Source organism: Carassius gibelio, chromosome A24, assembly GCF_023724105.1.
Source record: "Carassius gibelio isolate Cgi1373 ecotype wild population from Czech Republic chromosome A24, carGib1.2-hapl.c, whole genome shotgun sequence".
Taxonomy (NCBI): Eukaryota; Metazoa; Chordata; class Actinopteri; order Cypriniformes; family Cyprinidae; genus Carassius; species Carassius gibelio.
This window is the reverse complement of record NC_068394.1, coordinates 9,414,545-9,434,596: the sequence shown is the minus strand read 5'-3', so window position 1 is coordinate 9,434,596 and position 20,052 is coordinate 9,414,545. Positions and strand designations below refer to the sequence as shown.

Here is a 20,052-nt window from a genome sequence, read left to right as displayed (position 1 = left end):
TATGCGAAATGTATTACAGGAATGCAAATATTATGTATTTTATTTAACTTTACTTTTAGCTATTCCATTTACAACTGCATGCGTGTTACGCTGACTTTACATAAGTATGTCCTTAACAGGCGGCTGCTCAGTGCTCAGGGTCCTTCAGTCAGTGTTTCGGCAACTCTGCTTTCGTAAAAGAACACGAGCTGACTGACTTTAGTTTGAGGAACTGAACCTTGCATTGTCTTTTGGATACCATTTCATGGCTTAAAATTGTCATTTTCTTTCATCATATTTTTCTTCAGGAGTCATGACCTTCAACATGATCAGGGGGCCTCGCGCTGTCTTTGGCACTTTAATAGGTCAGTATTTTTCGTGTGATGTTTGTTTTAAACGCTGTCAGACAGCAAGGTGATGAGCTTTGACACTGGGCACAGCTGGCATTCTTCAAACACTTATCCACATACAACTAGCGGTGAAAAAATGATTATATTAAATTGTGACGCAGTTTCATTTTTCGAGATTGGCATGATTGGATTCATAAGATTGCTTAAAGTTTGTTGCATATATTTAATAACTTTTGATTAATGTTTTTATCTAGTAACGTTACGATTTTACAACAATATCTGATCTCTCCCTTACAAAAATTTAATTTCCAGTAAAATAAAAGTTATTTTGTAGATATTTCATAAACTCATTATGTTATTAATGTCTTAAGCCGTGGTAATTTACGTGGTATAGTTAAGTATGTCATCATAATGGAAATTACACTACACACACACACACACACACACACATGTGTGTGTGTGTGTGTGTGTGATAAATATTATAAAAATAATATAACTAAAAGCAGTGGTAATGTGGGACCGATCTGTATGTCTTCAAATATATATATTATATACATATATATATATATGTGTGTGTGTGTGTGTCTGTGTAACGTTCCCACTTTCTAGTCTAGGAGAAAGGAAGAAGCGTAACAATGTTTCAGGAAGAAAGTACCACACCACCAGTTTAAAGGAAAAGGATATACAAGTCACTCTCCCCATTTGAAAGTTTAAGTTCTTATATAGTACCCCACTTACACCTTAACTAGCTGTAACACAAATCAGCTTCCACACCCAAACCTGGGATATTGTAACGTGTGTGTGTGTGTGTGTGTGTATATATATATATATTACTGTATTTTGGTGGAATAGTTGTGGTGTTTTTGCGGGAACAGTTAAGTATAACTTGCACATCGTCTAAAATTATAAATCAAAAGTTTAAATACATTTCCTCATCTGGGGGGAAAATATAAAACAAAACAACAAAAACGTTTTAAACTTGTATCAGTGCAAATGTAACAGGAAAAAGCACATTTGTGTTGTATAAACATCATCATACAGTGGAAATGTATTACCATGACAAACTTAAAGGGACAGTTCAGCTAAAAATGTTCCACTAACGAATGAAAGTCAAACTATTTTAAAACAACACAAGGGGGAGTAAATGAGGGAATTTTCACTTTAGGCTGAACTATACCTTTAATTTCCTCCTATAGGGCAGGTGAGGAGAGGTGTGATGACCACAGGGAGCAGACGACTGTGCAGCAAGCCTCAAGAGGGGGTACCCGCACCCAACCAGGGTCAGCACTCAAATATCCATTCAATTCTACCTACCTGCATTAGAAGGCGGGGCATATGCCATGACACAACACCTGGCGTGACACAGCACTTTTACATGCTAATTTAATTGCAGAATTCCAGCACATTCTTTTCTATAGAAGGATTTCAATTCAAAGAAGGAATTTAAAAGCAAGAATAAACATGCACGTAACAGTGTAATTAAGTTCCTGTTTTGACTGTTCTACAAGGATCAGATTGAACAAAATGGACTAACTTCACCTTGTGCTTCATCTTTTTCTTGTTGCTTTTAGCACCAGGGCTTGGGTTTAAAGTACCAGGCTACCGACCAACAGAATGGGATAAGAAGATGTTGGTGTGGTCCGGGCGATTCAAAACCGCAGAACAGATTCCAGAGTTTGCATCGTAAGTGGGCTATTCCTGTTTACGTTGATAGAAACCCCCAGCTCCAGGCATAATTCTGAGCATATGGTTGGTATATGAAGTCAAGTGGCTGAAGTTCTGCCAGTGTATTGGTGGAACACAAGAGGCGTCTGCTGTGAGGTTCAAACGAGATTTACTCGCCGTGTACTGTCAGTTAATTAGTGTAATTCATGGTATCTGGAGGGAGATCAGAGTGGAACCAGTGATGTTAGATGCAAAACAGAGCAGGCAAGTCCTCTGTGACCCGCTATACATAGTTAATGTTTTTATGAGGAATAAAAAGAAAAAAAAAATGATTCATTTAAATGATCCAGATTCTTCAAATTCTTTAAAAAATTACTTTGCAGTTACTTTTAGTTTCTGTGACAAAACATGTCACAGCAAAGGAAATAAAATTTGAAATGAATTGTTTTTTTAAGTTCTCAGTCTGCTTTGAAAAAAACCTTGAAATAATGTCAATAAGCATCTTTCAATTAAGTTTTCATATGCAAAAACAATGTGTATTGGATCAGTGATGCTCGATTCAAAAACAAATGACTCTTATGAACTGGTTCCTTTTAGTTAATCAGAAGCACACAGCGCTACCAGTGAAGCCCGATTTAAGAAGAAATGACTCTAGTGCGCAAGTTCTTTTAACCATTAATTCAAAAATATGATGTACCGGTTTGAATTAGTATTGGCACTGAAATCGAATATGAAAATACAGGTCAAAACCTTTCCGTATCTTCATGGATTTACTTTTTAATGAAATGGTGTTTTCTATACTTATGAAAGTACCGTGCTGTTTTCAGATTTGAGATGATTGATGCCGCCAGGAACAGACTGCGTGTGAAGGCCTGCTATGTCATGATGGCACTGACCATCGTGGCATGCCTCGTGATGTCCGTCACTGGCAAACGGGTAATAAAAAGTGTGCAGCTGTATAAATAAAGAATTGTGTAATACATGGTTGTCATATCCTATAACCACCATCTTCAATGACAGGCGGCGAGTCGGAATGACAACCTGACCAATCGTAACATGGAGAAGAAGGCTCGATGGAGAGAAGAGGCACAGAAAGAAAAGGAGGCAGCCATTGCGCTTGCAGAGAAAGCCCAGTGAGATGCATCCATCACGGCTCACAAGGCTCATTTGGATCATACAACAGCCAGTTATTTAATGTTAAACGCCACACACCATGGGAACTCCGGTGGACTTCCTTTGCATAGTAAACTGATTTTTTAGAGTAGTATATAAAATAAAGATTTTAGATTTTCCTTGTTATTTTTTGTATGTATACATATTAAGAAAAAATAAAATGGTGTCCCACTGATATTTCTGATAAGTCTTATTGTTAACTTGTTTTGTAGCTTGTATTTAAAAGTAATAATGTTAAAACTATATGAGCTCTACATTGATTTTATAATGCTTAAATTAAATAGTGTTATTTACATATTTAAAAACAGTATTTATTTAGGCACAGCTTTACACTTCACAAGATGTCAGCTTAGTTTTATCAGTTGTTTGGACTCTCATTCTGACGGCACCCATTCACTGCAGAGGTTCCACTGGTGAGCAATTGATGTAATGCTTATTTCTCCAAATCTGTTCTGATGAACAAACTCTACATCTTGGATGAACTGAGGGTGATTATGTTTTCAGCACATTTTCATTTTTGAGCGAATTATTCCTTTAAGGTTCTCCTAAAGCTTATGTTTGCCTGTGCTTGATTAAAATTATCAACCAGAAGTAAAATAGCATAGCTATTAGCACTAAATCATTAGTTCAGAAAGATTGAGTGTACATGAATAAATGCATAATGATTCAAAATTTTGTGAATGAAGCAATGATGTATGAGTCTCTTAATTAAATCACTTGTCCACAAGCTTCATGAAACAGCATTTATGCAAATGGCGTAACAGAGAACAGTTACACAATCTCAATACGACAGCAGTATTGAACACAAAGAGCTGGTCATCTCTTGGGAAGAATCTGACATTGAAATGAGAAAACTTGAGTAAACAATCATATCTTCAGCTAATACCCAGGGAATCTTGAGTGTAAATGTGTTGATAAATTCTTTTAAAGTCCATTTGTTTGTCATTTTCCACCTCCATTTTTTAAAATGAGGATTATGGCACCTTCGGTATTTAGAGATTCTAACCCTCGTAAAAAATACAATAAAAACCAAACAACAAAACAGAATTACTTTCTGCTCTGTATTTTTCTGTATTGCGTTCTAGTCACTTGGTGTGTCTGAATGTGTGTGTGCATTCAGCATGATTAGACATTAATATTTAAGTGTCTCACACACACGTCAGGAAGCTAAAGCCTTTTCAGCTCAATTTTCAACAGCTTGTTAAAATATGTTGGAAGCTTTGAAAGGGTTGGAGTTTTATCAGCCAGGATGAGGCAGCTCTCTTAAATACTTAGTGTTTTCTGTAAGTAAATCCCATAATGCAGGTACACACCATTCCTCTTCGCCCCAATATCCTGAGCTTTTTGGGGGCCTAAAACAGACTACAGAGGTTTGAATCTAAACAAAGGGTGTCTTTTCTGAACGTAAAGTGCCAATGAAGATGATGCTCATGTGAAATTGTCTTCTTGAAGTATCAAATGGTCTAATGCACAGGATACAGGACCTGTCTTTTTGTCTGTCCAGCAGTCTCGGTGAGCAGGAAGACTCCAACTCCCAGAATTCCAAAGGTGCAAATGTGTAACCCTAAAAGGAGAGGCGGAGCCTATACAGTTCAGTCACTGTCGGAATACATGTTGAACGCTAGTCAAAGTAAGAGAACGTCTGACTGGCATTATCAGTCAGAAAGCCCGGATCCCTCAGTACGGCTTTGAGTTGTGTGGGTCAAAAGAGAAGGTAAAAGTGCCTTGTTTTTAGCAGACATCCGTTTGAGTTTTTCGCCGCACATTGGCTGCGACTTTTTTTGGGTGGGGATATTTTAGAGACATGCAGACACAGTCACACGGTCAGTCCAGTGTTTTACAACAGATGGAAAGCAGATCCCTTGTCAAAGTCCATATTGCAGTCACGTCACACAAGCTGTGCTTTCCCAGAATCTGTTAAGTCATCGCTGAATGCAGTTTTCCTGAATCGGGATGAGGGACTGATGGGATATGTGTGCTCTGAAAGGCTGAATGACAGTTTAATGAAGGAAGTTGGATATTTAAGTCAAAAGATCTACTGGTCACGTTTTCTGCATCAGGAGAGGAAGTCGCTATCGTTCTGGACCGGGCCAGGGAAGTAGGACAAGAGGGGGGAAATGGGTTGACCGGCAACACACGCTCTTGTATATCGAACCATATTAAAATGTTCATATGTTAAAACCTTTGCTCTGTTGGGTCAGGGGGTGTGGGGGTGGTGTGCTGTTCACCCTCCAGGGTGGATTGCTTTGAGAAGAAGGGGGTGGAGGAAAGTGTTAAAGTTGGAAACCCTCCATGGGAGCCTCACACTGCTGGAAAAGGAACTGCTGCTGCTGGAGGTCAACGGCAGGTGCCAGGGCCGGATCTTCATCCTCTGTGCTGAAGTAGCGCTCGATCAGGTCAAAAGCCTTCTGGTAGATCTCCTGGTTCTCATGGCCCTGTAGAAACTCCAATTTGTCCAACCCTGGTGGAAAGCAACACAATTGGTTTTATTTTTTGTTTATATTTTATGTTGCCATATTCATTAATTTTAGTCAGTTGTACTTTTGTACAACTTTAAGTTGTTGAGGGTAACATTTGAAGGAAGTTCAAAATTTAAATCAAGCATTTTAAAACAAACATTATCTCCTTGATGCTGAATAAAGTTGTAGTTTTTGCTATTTTTGGACCAAAATGTATTTTCGAAATATTCAGAAAGCTCTTGGACTAAATCTAAAATACCTTAAACTGTGTTCCGAAGATGAACGGAGGCCTCATGGGTTTGGAACGACATGAGGGCGAGTTATTAATGACCTAATTTTCATTTTTGGGTGAACTATCCCTTTAAGCCCATATTGTACTTCAGTTTTCTTTTGTTGAAAACAGATTTAAAGATGATTCTCACTGCATTCTTTCATATATGGTGTTTGTTTGGAGCAGCATTTACTGGGAATCAAGCCGCTCCGAGACTATTTGTTTTCCATGAATTTACACATCTGGGTGGGTCATACTTCTCAGGTCAGAAAATATGGAAATCTATATAAATATGGGAAAAATCACATCCCTGGACTTAGCAAGTGTGATGGCTAACATACCATATGCCTCCTCAATGAGGGCGCAGTAGGGGTTGATTCCTCCTCCTCTTTTAGCTTCCAGCTCACCCAGTCTTAGGATGTTCTCCAAGCCATTCAGAGCCACCTGTACTATCTTTGAATCCATCTGTGTCATTAGGTCACATAATGGCTTGATGCAACCAAGCTCAACAAGATGCCTGAGGAGAAGATTAAAGCATTGAAGTATAAAGCCGCTGAGGCAGGAAGTGATATGATCACAAATTTTCACAAGAAAAATGCATGTTAATAGCAGGTTAAAGCAGTAATTCGTTTCACCTAATCTGCTCAGAAGAACCGCCAGATGTGGCATTTGTGATGGCCCATGCTGCCTCCTTTTTTGTACGGAACTCTGCATTTTGCATAATATTTATCAATGGGGGCAGCAAGTCTGCATCTATCACCATCTACAAAAGATCAAAACAAAGATTGTGAGAGAGAAACCGACATTTAGGGCATTTAGAGACCTGCACGGTTATTTGATTTCTTTCCGAAACAAAGACTTAAAATGTTACGATGTTGCATTTTCTTCTTGGTTAAGTTCAGCTCATAAGGCAACATTTCAAAGTGCACCAAAAATGTCTTTATGCATGTTTGGTTGGATTGCTTTCTCACCACAAGCAAACCACTCTAGAATACATTTTTTAATTGGCCAGTGACCATCTTGTTCAGCTGATCTCAGACCCTTTGTTTACTCGAGTGCCATGTATATAATATGCCCAAATGAACCAAACGAAGGTGGAACACATGCCAGGTTCCAAGACAAATGCTCCAAATGAGCCAGGTGTGAAATGCAAACTGACATTTGTGTGTTAACTGTGTAAACATGCACGTACCTGTATTTGAGCACGGTTCCCGGCTGTGATATTGGAGATGGTCCAACATGCCTCTTTTTTAATGGACTCTTTCGGGCTACTCAACAGGTGAAGAAGACTTTGCAGGACAGAGCAGTTAAGAATCACCTGTTCATGAGAAAACAAATGATGTTACGCCCAAAATATGTAACAGCTACAACATTACTGCGATTAGTAAAGAAAATACAGTTGTTTCACCTGAGTCTGTAAGTCATCTCCTGTGACTATGTTCCCCACGGCTCTTAAAGCAGGAGACACCACCTTATATTCTGCATGTCTGGAACACATGGAAACATGACCTCAGAAAACTGCTCTTACTCTTAAGGATTTTAAGTAGTGCCCAGAAAAATACAAAGTAAAGAAGCCATCTTAAAAGCCTAAGCCAGTGGATCTTAACCTGGAGGGGCTTGGGCCCACTAGGGGGTCTCGGCAAACTTTCAGGAAGGTCTCAAAATGGTTTTAAAATTACTTTAAATAAAACTTAATATTAGGGATGCACGATATTGGATTTTGGCCGATATTCGATATGCCGATATTTTCTAAATAATTTTGGCCGATGCAGATACCGATATATATACAAATATATACTGATAAATTTAAACTTTAATTTTACTGAAGAGAAATCCATGTATCTCTTCTGTACTGATTCTACCATAAATTTATTATTTTACAAATGTAGACAGACATTCACATCTGAAAAACAGGTCAATTATTTCACTTGGAGAATATCGGTTTGGCTCATCGGCAGAAATATTCATATCGGCCGATACCGATAATGGTCATTTTAAGCTTTTATCGGCCGATACCGATGTTGTGCCGATATTATCGTGCATCCCTACTTAATATCATTAAAACAGTTAAAACAACAACAAAAAACTAGATTCTTTAATAATATTTCTTATTTTAATTCAACAACTTGTTTTAAGGAACAAGTGTTTCCAAATTTTTTTCCAAAAAAAAAAAGTTTAATTTCTAGGCGTATAATGCATTTGCATTTAAATATAATTTTGTATAGGTATGCCAAGCTCTAAAATATTTTTTGGTATCCAGAAATCAAAAACATCTGGAAGAGTCATGGGGTCTTCAAATTTTTGTTGTCAATAACTGGGGCCTCAGAATCACTTGCTTAAGCTATTCATTATTCTTTCCTTCTGTTTTTCATGTCTTACAGCAGCAGCTCCACTAGTCTGCGGCAGACTCCTGAGTCAATAACAGCCTGGATCTTCTCATTGGGACCATCAGATAGATAAGAAAGAGCCCAGCAAGCATCAGCCAAAATGTCGGTATCATTGACAAAGAGCAGCCAGGACAGAACGCTGAGGCACGGCGACACCTGCATTAAAAGACAAATACAACTTGAATCTCACTTTAAAGGCATGTACAATCTTGCGGTTTAATTAAATTACTTAACTATCAGGTTTATGTTGATTTATGCTGATTTAATAAAAGATGTCAATTAATCCATGTCATTGTAGTAGAAGCAAAAATTCTTATTGACTAAATTTTAAATTAACATGTTCTAGCTTGAGCAAACATGATCATGATGACGTGTAGATGCTACCCACGGCAATACCACTGAGGTTTGTGGCTTGTGAAATGAAGTATGACTGTGGCTGTTTGTGTGCTTGCTTGTAATTTGCTTGGCACTTTTCATCTATAATGCTCTCCTCATTTTCATACACTAATTCAGAAGATTATTTTATTCATTTATTTATTTGATAAACACACCATTGCTGAATAAAAGTATTAATAAAAAAAAATCTCAATGACTTTAAACTTTTGAACATTGTGTTATAAGGCATTATTATTACCAGTTTTTTTTTTTTTTTGCATTATTAGGTCATGTTGCAAGTGAGATATCAATAAGAATATAAAATCTAAATTCTAAGTCTAAGATTTTAAAATTCTCAACAACTGTATTCAAGTTTTTTTTTTAACTAAGGTTAATCTGTTTGAATTGCTACACAACATTATAAATGTACAACATGAAAAATAGATATTCATTAAAAATTATATTCAACAGCATACATTAACGGTTTAAAATTAGCGTTAAATAATGGTAAGGGTAATCTAAATGAAAAAAATAGGGGGAAATTAGTTATTTTATATTAAATAACTAATTTAAATACCGAATATTTATGGTAATATATTTCAAAATACATTAAGTAATTTTTTAAAACAGGCTTTAAGGGATAATTTACTGATACGCTTCCATTTCTGTATATGTACTTTGGAACAATGTGTATTGTAAAACCAGAGAACAAAAATTTGCACTGAACTACAACGAAACAGGAAGTGACTTTTACCTTGGAAAAATCTGGGGGTGGGTTTTTTCCTCTGCACAGGTTAGACAGAGCCCAAACTGCATTCCTCATCATAGTCAGACGGTTTTGTTTAGCCAATAACCTGTCATAAGAATCTGTATCATTAGAACAACTATTCAACAGTAAGGTTGTTCTAAAGCATATGGTTGCATGACTTACTGTACTAGAGAGGGAAGAATATTGCAGTCCAGAACATAGTCCCTGCACTCAGTGCTGTCACCTGCAATATTGCCTAAAGCCCACACCGCCTACAGTGGAAAAAGACAAAGACAGTTTCAATCCCAAATTTAGTCCTTTTTTTTTTTTTATATACTAACAGGTAACTGTACCCATTTGTGCCCTTTCAGCGAGACGTTTACCTGTTCCTGTACATCCTCGAAATCCGAGCTGAGCATCTCAATAAAAATGGGAACCGCCCCAGCCTGGATGACCACCCGTGTCTGATGGGATGTTCCTGATGCAATGTTAGTCAGAACCCACGCTGCTTCAAACTGCACAGAAACAGGACGTCTGTCACCATATTGCAGAAAAGCATTCACTAATGCACCATTCCTGAGCCAAGAGGATTAAATGACGATAGCGAGAAGACTTGCAGAACATTACAATAGTGTGAGCATGTGATGGTTGAGATTTGTGCCAGGTTGCTCGCTGTCTTGCTGATGTGATTTAGGGGCTATATCTGCAGGCTGTTCCTCTTTTTCTAGGCTGTATAGTTCATTTTGATATCACTTAGGGTGCTTTCACACTTGGTTCGCTTGCCTAGTCCGAACCAGAGTTCGATAGGTACGATTGTGTTCACATCAGCAGCAAACCGTACCAGAGCTCCTATGAACCCAGACCACAATTTTTAAGCAGACTCGGGGACAGTTTGCGGGTAATCACCCGAGTTTCGTAAGACAGCGTTCACATTACCGAAACGAAGCGAATTCTGACATCAATCGAACTCGGGTGCGCATCAAGTGCTAGTGTGAAAGCACTCTTAGATACAGCTTACTAGGCTCACCTGTAGCGTGCAGTTCTCTCTTCTTTTCAGGAACTCAACAAATCGTTCCACGACACCAGGGGTGGCAATGACCTCATCAATAGGGGGATTAGGCTCTAATGTAGGGTCAAAGATGTAATTAGCATCCTTTTATCATAAATATGATTATGCAAATGCCTGAGTTTTGGGGTCTTTCACCTTTAGATAAGAGCTTTCTGAAGCGTTGTGTTCCGATGAGCTGTTGTTCTGGAGAGCTGGAGAAGATCATCTGTATCATGTCCTCAGAAATAACACTTCCCTGTAATACAATGGAAAGACAGAAAAGGTCATACTCTATTTTTTCATCAATAAGTAAAAGACTGTGATTAACCATTGTTTTATCTTTGTCACCGTGATTTGGTCCATATTGTTGGCCTGTGATTCCAAGTATCCACTGTCCAGCATCCCATCATCCTCCAGTGTCCCATCCTCCTCCACTGTGGCCACATTTCTGCGCTTGAACAGCTGTAAGAACACATAAACTGTGCTCAATAAAAATACCAACATGTGCCACGTAACAGTCCTAATGTTGCATTTCTTTCCTTGGAAGGAGCAAGCAAGTCATTTATTTATTACTGTTAACATATTTTCGCCTGTAGAATCAACTAGAAGTAAGGCATTTGCAGGCTATTTCAAAAGCTGTAAATATGGTGCAGCTTTATATACAAGGCATTATTCTTTTTGTTCAAGCCTTTTTTCCAATCTGATACAGTAACATTGTAGAACGAGTCAATCTTTCATTCATTATCTGGCTCGGTGTTCATCTTCAGTTCTCTCTTCACAGCAGTTCAGTCAGTGTACTGTTTGAGTAAATGAATTACTCCCGGATGTTGGTTTATTTTAACTCAGATGGAGTGTCAGCCACATGAAAAAAGTTAACAGCTTAAGTCATTTGTGGATTAATGCGTATTGGAGACGCGAACCGGATATCACTAAACTGCAATGTTTTGAAATCTCAAAACAAACCCGGAAGAGAAGACAATGCTTTATAAAGTCGTAGTTTTTGCTATTTTTAGACCAAAATATATTTTTGATGTTTCCAAAAATTCTAACTGATGTCACATGGACTACTTTAAAGATGTTTTTCTTACCTTTCTGGACATGGACAGTAGACCGTGCACACAGCTTCAATGGAGGGACAGAAAGCTCTCAGACTAAATCTAAAATATCTTAAACTGTGTTCCAAAGATGAACGGAGGTCTTATCGGTTTGGAACGACATGAGGGTGAGTCATTAATTACATAATTTTGATTATTGGGTGAACTAACCCTTGATTTTATTTTAAATTTATTTTATATTCACTACGCCATGTATTTACGGTCACATTTGATTAATTTGACAAATATTAACCCAAATATTTGAACCGTAATGTATATTTTGATTATTGGGTGAACTAACCCTTTAATAGACAACAGAAAAAACTGATAAATATACAGTACTGTTCAAATATTTGGGTTAATATTTGTCAAATTAATCAAATGTGACCGTAAATACATGGCGTTGTGAATATAAAATAAATTTAAAATAAAATCAAGACACTACCTATAGTAGGATAACTAGACAGGATCCACAAAGCCACTCCAGCTCTCTTACTTGTTCATCTTTCTTTTGTTTGCGAAGTTGCAGGCCTTCTTCCTCCCTCCTCCTCCTCATCTCATCTGTGTTGAGTGATTTGTTTTTATAGCTTTTGAGACGTGCATTGTCCTTCCCCTGACTCATGATGTTGCCTGCTGGAAAGACATGATCAAAGCAAGATGAGCTATAGAAGAATCACCAAGACTTTAAAAAAAAAAAAAAAAAAAAGTTGCTTGTTCTCAGCTAGATGACATGCTTTGAAAGATCATTTAATCTCACTTGTTTCCATCAGCAGTGGACACACACCAATCATAAAATAATGCCATATAAGAATGAACAAACACAGATATGACAGAAGCAATTAAATATATATATATATATATATATATATATATATATATATATATATATATCATACTAATGCAGTCTGAGCTGTAACCTACTCAAAGAACCTCTTCTGTCACTTAGCATAATATTTCAACAAAATCATTGTTTTAATGTTGTGATAAACCAACTGGGAAAGTACGTTGATATCTAATATTTATATTATTAACTTTATTCACCACTTGTTGTTTTCCCTTAAATGACAAAAGAATATGAAGATATTGGTGAGAAACAGAGCCAGACTCATGGGCAGTGGCTCTTCAGCCCGCAGTGAAGGGGAGAGAGAGAGAGAAACCCATCCAACCGTCTCCACCTAAAAACACCGCACCAAACGCACCAATCCAACCGTACATTGCGCCAAAGAACCGGAGGCGATCGATTTGAGTCAATAAAATGTCATTTTAGCTCCTCACATGGTAGTGATCATCGACTGAAGAGCGGGTTTGTTGGTAATATCGTCTTAACGCCAGACTCGCCTCCCCCTCCCAGATCTGCGCAGTAGCCTCTGTTAGCTCCCCTGCTAACCCACCCAACAAGGTTGTCCGACTGCAGTTTTTATAATTATGTTTAACATTTATATCTTTTGAATGTATCATCATATAGAGGGCATAAAAGCATTCAAACACTAATAATCTACAGTGGCGCACTGACCTGTCAAAACGGTCTCCTTTATCCCTGCGTCGTTTAAGCTGCTACCGTTCAGCCTCCGCCGGTACAGTGATACAGCGCATGCGCACTGGGAGAGAACATTGTGTGCGAAGCGCATGTCTGGTTCTCGGTGTTGCCAGTTATGTATAATGGTGTTGCCATGTCCACTTTTTATAATAAACCTGGTTCTTTTTTTAAAATAAGTGAGCTAATAAATAAAGGTAGTCGCGGGGTGAGAGTTTTTTGTGTTTATGTAGACCTTGTGTAGACAAAACGTTTGCTCACCTGGGGTAATCATCTTCCGATCATTCGTTTTTTAATTTAATCTTGAAATATGACAAATAAAAGGCACCTTTTAGTTTTTCATTTGTTAAAAAAAAAAAAAAATTGGCTTAATTTTTGTGTTCGACCTCTACATGTGGGCGGGAAGGAAACACCCCTCTCCTCTGATTGGTCAACAAAACATTTATTAGTCCTAAAAAACATAATAAGAGTCCTCTGATTCTATCTTATAGTCTATGGATTCTATGCATTCTTAACGTGTTTATTTCTACTACATTTTATATATTTCTATTAATCACAGGCAGATTAACGAATGGCTTGACACAAACCGTATCGAGGCACATCCTAGACAGAGCTTTCTTTTGTGTAGGCATAAATTCAGCATCCTGTGAAATATTCGTTAATTTCATAAATATTACTTTACTTCGCACCTGCACTCACAACTACCTAATCACCTACATCTTTGACACGCTGCCTGAAATATCATAGTTAATCGACTATTAAAATCTGTGAGGCAAAGCTGCACCACGCACTGAAGCGTGGGGAGAATGCTTTGTAGACAGGCATAGACCACTATAAATGTATGTGAACATAGGTAGTTTTAGACAATAAACTAAGTTTCTTTAATTAATATTGAGTATTGGCCAGCTAACTGATGGCATACAAAATTGTTTTTTCAAACAATTAAACCAAAGTCACAGAATCTTTGTGTGAATGACTCGCAGCAGGCAAATTGCATTTTGAACAAATTGATTGAATAAAGGGATACTTTATTAACACACTGAATTACCGCTACCTAGTGGCGATATTAGTTTCATAATTCAGGTTTCATTTCATTTTAGTCATATTTCTGCATTAAAAATGTTTTACAAAACATTAATCTCATTTCATTATACATTTGTAATTGCTGTGTAAATGCACATTCGGCTGTCAGATCAGCATTAAACTATCAATAAATGTCATATTGTCATATTATTCTAAGTTATTTGATGTAAGTATTTAACATTAAACATGACAAAAAAAGCTAAAAAAAAAGAATACATAATATTATATTAATATATATGTGCTGTGAAGGTAAATTACAAAAAGTAATTTCGTTACATGGGGAAATCGTGACCTAGTGGTTAGAGAGGTTGACTCCTCACACTAAGGTTGTGGGTTCAAGTCTCAGGCTGGCAATACCATGACTCACTCAACCCCCAACTGCTCCCCGGCTGCCACAGCATAAATGGCTGCCCACTGCTCTGGGTGTGCGTTCATGGTAAGTGTGTGCACTTTGAATGGGTTACATGCAGAGCATGAATTCTGAGTATGGGTCAACATACTTGGCTGTATGTCACATCATGTCACTTTATATTAGTTCCTCCTTTGTCTAAAATGCAGCGTATTGTCTAACACAAAAGTTATAACTGTATGTTCTCATAAATTGTTAGTGATCTGTGATTCACTACAATACATTCTCCCTGTGCTGCAGCTTTATCAAACAGATTTTGATAGTTAGCTATAATATACCTGCCGATGTGCCAAAGGTCCAAAGGCTCTGCCTCGGTACGGTTAAGCCATTCATTAATCTGGCTTTTTGATGAAGAGAAAGAAATAAAACATACTAGAAATAAACATGTGAAGAATCAATAGAAGTGGAGGACTATTATTATGTTTGATTTATTTTTTAGGACTATTATTATGTTATAATATTTGGTTGACCAATCAGCAAATATTCAAGTTCCTTATTAATTTTTTTTATCCCTGTCTATCTCTTAACATGTTTATTTCTGCTACATTTGATCTCTTTCTCTTCATCAAACAGCCAGATTAATGAATGTCTCTTAACTGTACAGAGGCAGAGCCTTTGGTCCTTTGGCACTCCACCTGATCTATTATAGCTAACCAGGGCCTTTTCTAGCCAATTTGACGCCCTAGGCCAAATCCCTATTTGGCACTCCCCCAGATTATATTATTTTCAGACACCAGTTTCTTGTCATATTCAAATTGGTTGTCATGGTAAAAACACTAATTTGTGGAAATTCAGCATTATGAGTTCCACAAATCTGAATGCATTATTTGTAAACTGACTTAAAACTTTTTGCACACTTTTTAGCTGTAATATAATTGTGTGGCCACTAGATGCCTACATAACCCTATGTAACTATCCTATGTTTTTTGTTCAATTGTTTTATTGTTGTTGCTTGAAACATTGATTTAAAGTATCAGTTATTGCATTATATTTCAGTAAACCCTTTGTTTCCCCAAACTACATATAAAAGCCTGATCAGTGGTATAAAAGTAATCAATGCAGCTAATCCTTAGCTAATCCTTATTAAGGCATGTACTTTCCTGTAAATAATGTGACGCTCTTCCCTCTATGAGAATGAAGCTGTTCTCTTTAAGTGCTTTTAGAAGTGATTTAAAGGTGCTGTAGGGAACTTTTGTAAAAAAATATTTTTTACATATTTATTAAACCTGTCATTATGTCCTGACAGTAGAATGTGAGACAGATAATCTGTGAAAAAATTCAAGCTCCTCTGGCTCCTCCCAGTGGTCCTATTGTCATTTGCAGAAAGTCATGCGCTCCTGGTAAAAAACAACCAATCAGAGCTGCGTTCCGTAACTTTGTTTGTGTTCAAAATGTAGAAAAATTAACGTAATAAGCGAGTACACCATGAATCCATTTTCCAAACCGTGTTTTTAGCTGGTCCTGAATCACAAGGGTGCACCTATAATAAGTGTTTATATTCGGACTATTTTAGATTGCTTCGGGGGTACCGCAGCGGAGTAACCCAGTACCTTTGTGATTCTTCATAGACATAAACAGAGAGAAGTAGCTCCGGCTACAATGTTCTTCCGCAAGATGCAAGCAGTTCTGTTTATTAACCGCTAGAGCGTCAAAAGTTCCCTACTGCAGCTTTAACTGATTCAGCATTTTGACACATACGTAAAAAAACAAACATTAAAACAATGCATTGCTGCAGAAGTGCACACCTTTTGGACAAATCTCGAAACATGATTTATCAACTGCCACAAATACTGCTTAAACAAAATACTGATCTTGTGAACTTTATTTACTGTACCAATATTTTTAATTAGCTTTTGAACTTAGCTTTATTGCATAAAAAAACTTTTCTTGTCAAAGCACTGACAGACAGATAATCACAACCCTGCTCAAATGTTGCAATGTAGTGCCAGTATGAGCTTATTGGCGCCCCTTCATCTGGACAAAGGATGACCTTTATACGACAGATATTAAAAGAATTTACCTTCAGAGCCCATCTATTTATTTATTTTTATTTTATTAGTTTTGTTCAGAGAGCTCTTTTTAGACATTTAGAAAATTTTCCCACTGGCATGGGACTATTTTTTTAGTCAAAGTGCTTGTTTCAGTGATTGAATTTAGTGTAATGTGACTTTGACATTATGATTTGAAAGTGAAGTTATTAGAACATATCTGAACTCTGAAATAACACTTCAGACAATAGGCCAGTGTCATCAGTGTCAGAAATTAACTTTCCCATAATTGGCAACTGATTAAAAGTTATTTATTATTATTATTATTATTGTTGTTGTTGTTGTTATTATTATTATTATTGTTATTACTGTTATTTTTTTTACCTTTGACCTTTTGTTTGTAATCTTTAATGTTTCTTAAACAGTAATTGAAAATCTTACATCAAATAAATCAGTGATGCTTTTAGATGTATTTACAGTTTAATGCTGATCTGACAGCTGAACGTGCATTTACACAGCAATTACAAATTTATAATGAAATGAGAATAATGTTTTATACAACATTTTTAATACAGAAAAATGAATCAAATGAAATACCTGAATTATGACAATAATCTTGCCACTAAATCACTAAATCAGTGTGTTAATAAAGGAGCCTTTCATTCAATCAATTCGTTCAAAATGCTTAATTCATTCATTTGGGAATAAAATCAAGGCTGTCTCTTACACAAAATAAAGCTCTGTCTAGGCTTTTTCTGAAGAGAAAAATATCAAATGTAGGCGAAGTAAACACGTTAAGAGTCCATTGAAGCGGGGGACTCTTATTGTGTTTTTTTAGGACTAATAAATGTTTATCATTGGAGAGGGACGTTTCATTCCCGCCCAAATCTACAGGTAAGGAGGTGTACTCTTCATACACCTCGGGAGTGTTTCTCTTTAATTACACACAAACACACACACACACAAATCTATAAATATACTAGGTTCAACAAAAGATATACATAAGTCGAAAATAAAGAAAAACTATATTTAAAAGAAATATTCACATATATTAAAGATTTAGTGCAATACAATACAGTATAACCATGTTAAGTTTTATAATATCCATTATTTATTGCACACATTTTTTCAAAGCTAATAATCAACAATAATAGGGATTTGGCAACCTGAAAGAAATAATGCGATGCGCAACACTGTTTCTGTTGTTTTATCTCAGAAATCCCGAAATGCTGAAGCTAGATTGTAGACATCACATCAGATTTAGGTCTATTTAATTTAATACCCTCTTAATCCTTCCTGAAAATAGTCTATAGTTGTTCTTTAACGGTAACATTAGAGGGCAGGAGAATCTGTCTTGTCGTCTCCCCTCCGTATAAACAAGTAGCCTAACAGACAGACCGACATTTCTGTCATTGTGACTGCAGTAATAATGGCATCTCTTCAGGTTTTACGTCGTTTGTGCGTGTTTACACTCAATAAACCGGTTTATCACGGTAGAGTTATCTCAGCATGCGGACTGAAGACTTCCACCGTCAATCACGGACAACCTGATTCAGGTAGAGCTGCTAGCAGAAGAAATTATCTCTCGAAATGAGTGCATTTAATTATTGCAGATAAGATTGATCAACTTTTGCAAGATGTTATAGCCTACTTTTTAAACTGCGAATTTCAGTGAAGTCTGAAGTCATTCATTCATTGTCATTGTATTTATAAGTGTAGGTCAAATATAAGTGACTCATAATATCATTTAAAAGCTGAAAGGAGCCATTTATTAACATATATATATATATATATATATATATATATATATATATATATATAAAAAATAAAGATAACTATTTTAGTCAAGTCTGCTATGTCAGGGAATGGCTTGTCTATTTTGGACTTTGGTCCAATTCCCAATTATCTCTACTTGATAAATCACCATGATATTCACAGAAACATACATTATAGTGTGTGGTCTTTAAGTGAATTCATTCATTTATTGTCATTTATTTTATTTATTTGTTGATTTCTTATTGATTTAGAGGAGGGATGGGGTAAAAGAATATAACTAATATTTATACATAGTTACAATACAGTTATACTGTTGAGAATATTGACGTTTTTATTGATTCATTAATTGTATTTATTTGTCATTTTGTTCATAAATCAGGTCAAAATGCTATATTGAAAGGATCCATTTATTTACATATAAAAGATAAAGAGTCATATTTTAGTGAAGTCTAAAATATATACTTATTTATAGTATCGGTAAGGGCCATTTATTATATAGGAACTTTGGACTTTGGTCCAGCTCCCAGCAATCTCTACTTGATAGTTAACCATGATATTCATCGAAGAAGAAGAAAAAAAAACACACAAGGCAATCTTTCAAGTGAACTATTTATTTATACAAGTGAATATATTTATTTATTGACTGCTTTGTGTTTTAAAGTGTGGTTTCCCACTAACCAAACACACAGCCATTATGTGTCTACTAAGCATTAAGCAGGAGTTTTTGTAAAATGCTGTTTTTATGTTGCATAATTTTTACTGGTATTAATTAATGAACTTTATTTGCCAATAATAGAATAACCCTGATCTTGCGGTGGTATCATTTTGAATAAGTCTTTGGTTGATTTTTACAATTTCAGTGTCAGCTGTGACATATGAACAGCTCAAAGCCATGCTGGCCAATCACAGCGTGCAGCTGTTTGATGTCAGGAATACAGATGAATTCCAGGCTGGCCGGATCCCTGATTCTGTCAACATTCCTTGTAAGCCACTACTCAAGTGAAGAATCTGTGCTTCTTCTTTCTGCATCCACACTCACTCTCAGTTTTTTTCATTTGTCTGTCAGTGGGACAGCTTGAGGAGTCACTGAAACTCCCACCCCAACAGTTTCAACTGCAGTTTGGGGTGAAAGCCCCTGAAAAGGAAGATAATAACATAGTTTTCCATTGCCGAAGTGGAAAAAGGAGTCTGACTGCTCTTGAAATTGGTCATCGTCTGGGATTCTCTAAGTAGGCTACTGAAAACACACACACTGATCTCATTGTAAACCCAGAACTCATATTACGTGGATGATCCTATTAATTAAATATTCCTTGTTGTTTAGGGCACGGCATTATGCTGGCGGATACATTGATTGGGAACAGCGTGAGAAGAAGTAAAAAGACTTACTGAGCATCCTTTTAAATTAACTTCACATCACTGCAACAGTCATATTAATCTGGACCAATAATCTGGAAATAGAAAATACAATTAAATATTGACTGTTGAAACTGAAGAAAACCATTTACAAAAATGTGAATATGCATATTATTTTAATGAATCATCGTATTATATATGAAACGTTTAATTAAGATGTGATTTCATTGATATGTGAATATGAATAATAAAGTTGATTTTTAGAAAATTGATGGAGCAACCTTATTCCAGATAAATACTTATAAATTGCTATTGAACCAGACGGATCAAACTATTTCTTAAAAAAGATACTGGACT

At 36.4% G+C, this 20,052-nt stretch overlaps 3 protein-coding genes across 4 annotated transcripts; 2 read left to right on the top strand and 1 right to left on the bottom strand.

Annotated features, from left to right (window-relative positions):
• Nucleotides 1-134: 134 nt before the first annotated feature.
• Nucleotides 135-3,344, top strand: LOC127946155 (protein FAM162B). The gene is made up of 5 exons (XM_052542493.1): nucleotides 135-344; nucleotides 1,526-1,609; nucleotides 1,901-2,012; nucleotides 2,822-2,930; nucleotides 3,015-3,344. The coding sequence occupies exons 1-5, from the start codon at nucleotides 293-295 to the stop codon at nucleotides 3,129-3,131; spliced, it is 474 nt and encodes a 157-aa protein (XP_052398453.1). The 5' UTR covers nucleotides 135-292; the 3' UTR covers nucleotides 3,132-3,344.
• A 552-nt stretch (nucleotides 3,345-3,896) lies between these two features.
• On the bottom strand, nucleotides 3,897-13,184 carry LOC127946153 (importin subunit alpha-5-like). Of its 2 annotated transcripts, none has more exons than XM_052542490.1 (14): nucleotides 13,063-13,184; nucleotides 12,046-12,179; nucleotides 10,804-10,917; nucleotides 10,612-10,711; nucleotides 10,435-10,529; nucleotides 9,791-9,922; nucleotides 9,591-9,679; nucleotides 9,414-9,513; nucleotides 8,277-8,440; nucleotides 7,306-7,384; nucleotides 7,090-7,215; nucleotides 6,533-6,660; nucleotides 6,239-6,414; nucleotides 3,897-5,628 (listed from the first exon to the last, which is right to left on the bottom strand). In XM_052542490.1, the coding sequence occupies exons 1-14, from the start codon at nucleotides 13,175-13,177 to the stop codon at nucleotides 5,441-5,443; spliced, it is 1,740 nt and encodes a 579-aa protein (XP_052398450.1). In that variant the 5' UTR covers nucleotides 13,178-13,184; the 3' UTR covers nucleotides 3,897-5,440. The 2 variants fall into 2 exon arrangements, with proteins under 2 accessions (XP_052398450.1, XP_052398449.1); XM_052542489.1 differs by having other exon boundaries at nucleotides 12,046-12,182; nucleotides 13,063-13,183.
• Nucleotides 13,185-17,741: 4,557 nt separating this feature from the next.
• Nucleotides 17,742-19,963, top strand: LOC127946505 (thiosulfate:glutathione sulfurtransferase-like). The gene is made up of 4 exons (XM_052543130.1): nucleotides 17,742-18,119; nucleotides 19,200-19,322; nucleotides 19,406-19,568; nucleotides 19,664-19,963. The coding sequence occupies exons 1-4, from the start codon at nucleotides 17,993-17,995 to the stop codon at nucleotides 19,716-19,718; spliced, it is 468 nt and encodes a 155-aa protein (XP_052399090.1). The 5' UTR covers nucleotides 17,742-17,992; the 3' UTR covers nucleotides 19,719-19,963.
• The last annotated feature ends 89 nt before the right edge of the window (nucleotides 19,964-20,052 follow it).